Source organism: Aptenodytes forsteri, unplaced genomic scaffold (assembly GCF_000699145.1).
Source record: "Aptenodytes forsteri isolate BGI_AS27 unplaced genomic scaffold, ASM69914v1 Scaffold274, whole genome shotgun sequence".
Taxonomy (NCBI): Eukaryota; Metazoa; Chordata; class Aves; order Sphenisciformes; family Spheniscidae; genus Aptenodytes; species Aptenodytes forsteri.
Genome location: NW_008795101.1, coordinates 229,255 through 231,372, shown reverse-complemented (window position 1 = coordinate 231,372; position 2,118 = coordinate 229,255). Strand labels below are relative to the sequence as shown.

General features: G+C 64.4%; 1 protein-coding gene across 1 annotated transcript in view; it reads right to left on the bottom strand.

The window, feature by feature from the left end:
- KANK3 (KN motif and ankyrin repeat domains 3) overlaps positions 1 to 2,118 on the bottom strand; it is a 7,945-nt gene that overhangs the window by 3,259 nt on the left and 2,568 nt on the right. The window contains 5 exon segments of the mRNA XM_019471484.1: positions 1 to 158; positions 537 to 624; positions 1,158 to 1,352; positions 1,498 to 1,597; positions 1,840 to 2,094. Of these exon segments, the coding sequence (XP_019327029.1) occupies positions 1 to 158; positions 537 to 624; positions 1,158 to 1,352; positions 1,498 to 1,597; positions 1,840 to 2,094 (796 nt within the window).

Below are 2,118 nucleotides of genomic sequence, written 5' to 3'. Positions count from 1 at the left end.
GTATTGCCGTTGCCATCCGCCAGGTTCACCACGTGGGCCAGGAGAGCTGGTGAGACCTCGGCAAAGGCCAGGATGTGGTTGGCGACAGTGTCAGGGATGGATGACTTCTGGCTGGACAGACGGAACCACTCCTGCAGGACCAGGCTGCTGCTGGCAAGCTGCGGGCGACAAGCAGCGCTGAGCTGAGGGCCGCGGCTCCCCCTGAGCCTCTGCATGGCCCCGCACCCACGCCCCACGCCCCGGCACCCACCCTGCACCCACCCCCCCTGCTGCCAGCCCCAGCAGGGAGCAGAAATCCTGCTCCAGAAGGGACTGGGTGAAGGCAGGACCCTGAAACCCCAAAACCATGCTGGGATGGCCCGAGCTGAGCCCACATGGGTTTTGGGGTATCTGTGACAAAGCCTGGAGCAAAGGGCTGTGTTTTGGGGGAAGGTGCTGAGCTGGGCTTTGCTGGCCCATCTTTGGGGAGGGCCAGCCCCAGCGGGGGACTCTGGCAGCGGCCGGGTGAGCCGTCCCACCCACAGCATCCCACTCACCACCTCTTTGCTCTTGGTGGCACCAGGGTGGCCCAGGTGGGTCTTGACAATGAGGCAGGCCTCCCGCATCCTGGGGCTCAGCTCAAACCTGGGGAGAGCACGAGGGCATCTGCGGTGCGGGGCTGCGTTGCCCCACCAAAACCACACTGGCAAGGGGCACCCCGAGTCCCCCTGTGGAGGTTTTGCTCCTTTTCCCGATGCCTGCAAGCCTCCACGAGCTCCCCACGGTGCAAGGTCCAGCCCAGTGGTTGCACCCTGGCAGCTTCAGCCTCTGCGACCCCACACTGAACCAAGCCTTATACGGATGTGCTCAGGCACGATTTACCCATTTTTAGGCCAAATTTTTTCCTTTTGTTGAAAAATGCCATTAAGGGCTGTTGGTTCCCCCCCCCAAACTATCTTCTCCAGCAAAAAGGCATCTGGAGCCTTGGTCTCATCCTTTAGCAGACCCAAGAAGCTGGAAGGATTTTTTTCCTGCCAAGCGGTTTCTGCAGGAGTTGAATGTTTTTTTCCCATCGGCTGCGCTGAAACCCGGGGCAGATGCCCCGAGTCAGCAGGGCTGGTGCCAGCCCGTGGCTCCCAGCTGTGCGGGGCAAGGGAGCCTTCCCCATCAGCACTTACTTCTCCTTCACTTCAGGGGGCTCCAGCAGGGTCATGCCAGCCCCCTCGTGCTCCCATCCTGGCTCGCGCTCGCCTTCCCTGGCCTCCTCGTCCGAGGTTTCAGTATCCCCCTGCTCCTCGCTGTCGGAGCTGTCAGCCGAAGCCTTCTCAGAGGAGCTGTCTCCTTCCTCCTCCTCGCTGGATGTGCTCTCGTACCTGCACGGAGGGAGGATGCTCAGTGGCAACGCAGCACCCAGCTGGTCCCCTCCAGGCCCCCCATTGCCACTGCCCCCAGCCCAGGACAGGGATCCTGGGGGCCGGGGCTGGCTCAGGGGGGTGGCAGGAGCCCCTCGGCACGTACTCCCCGTTCAGCACGCCCACAAACTGCAGGCTCTTCTTGCTGCCCTCGGCCTCACTCCGCGGGGGACCGTCCCGCTTCTTCATGATGGACTTCAGGGCTCCTGGGGGCAGAGAGATGGGTGTCAAGGGCCAGCGAGCAGGAACCTCTCCACGGGGCTGCCCAGGCACCCCAAACCCCCCAGACCCCAGGGCAGGCATGGGAGGGACATGGGCAGAGTGCAGGCAGCTGCTGTGACACAGGTAGCGTTGGCCCTGCAGGCGCTGTACCCAACAGGGCCTCCCTCTCCCTTCCCGCAGGAACATCCCAACCCAGACCCTGGTGTCATCCCCGGCACCAACTCACCAGCCGCAGGACTTGGGGCAGCTCCGCCATCCCGCACTGGGGACGTGTTCCGGCTGCTACGCGTCGTCTCTGGCACGGCTGCCCCAGGGGCTGGGCTGCCCTGGCATGTCCCCCCCATCGCTCCTGCGCCCTGTGCCAAGGGGCTGCTCAGTGCATTGCCCGCACTGGGCTCTGTCTCCTCGCCTGCTGGGACAGCGCTGTCCACGTCGGTCTGGCTGCCCTTGTCTTCGCACCTGGCAGCCGAATCGGGGCCGACTGCCACATCCCGCCCGTCTGGGC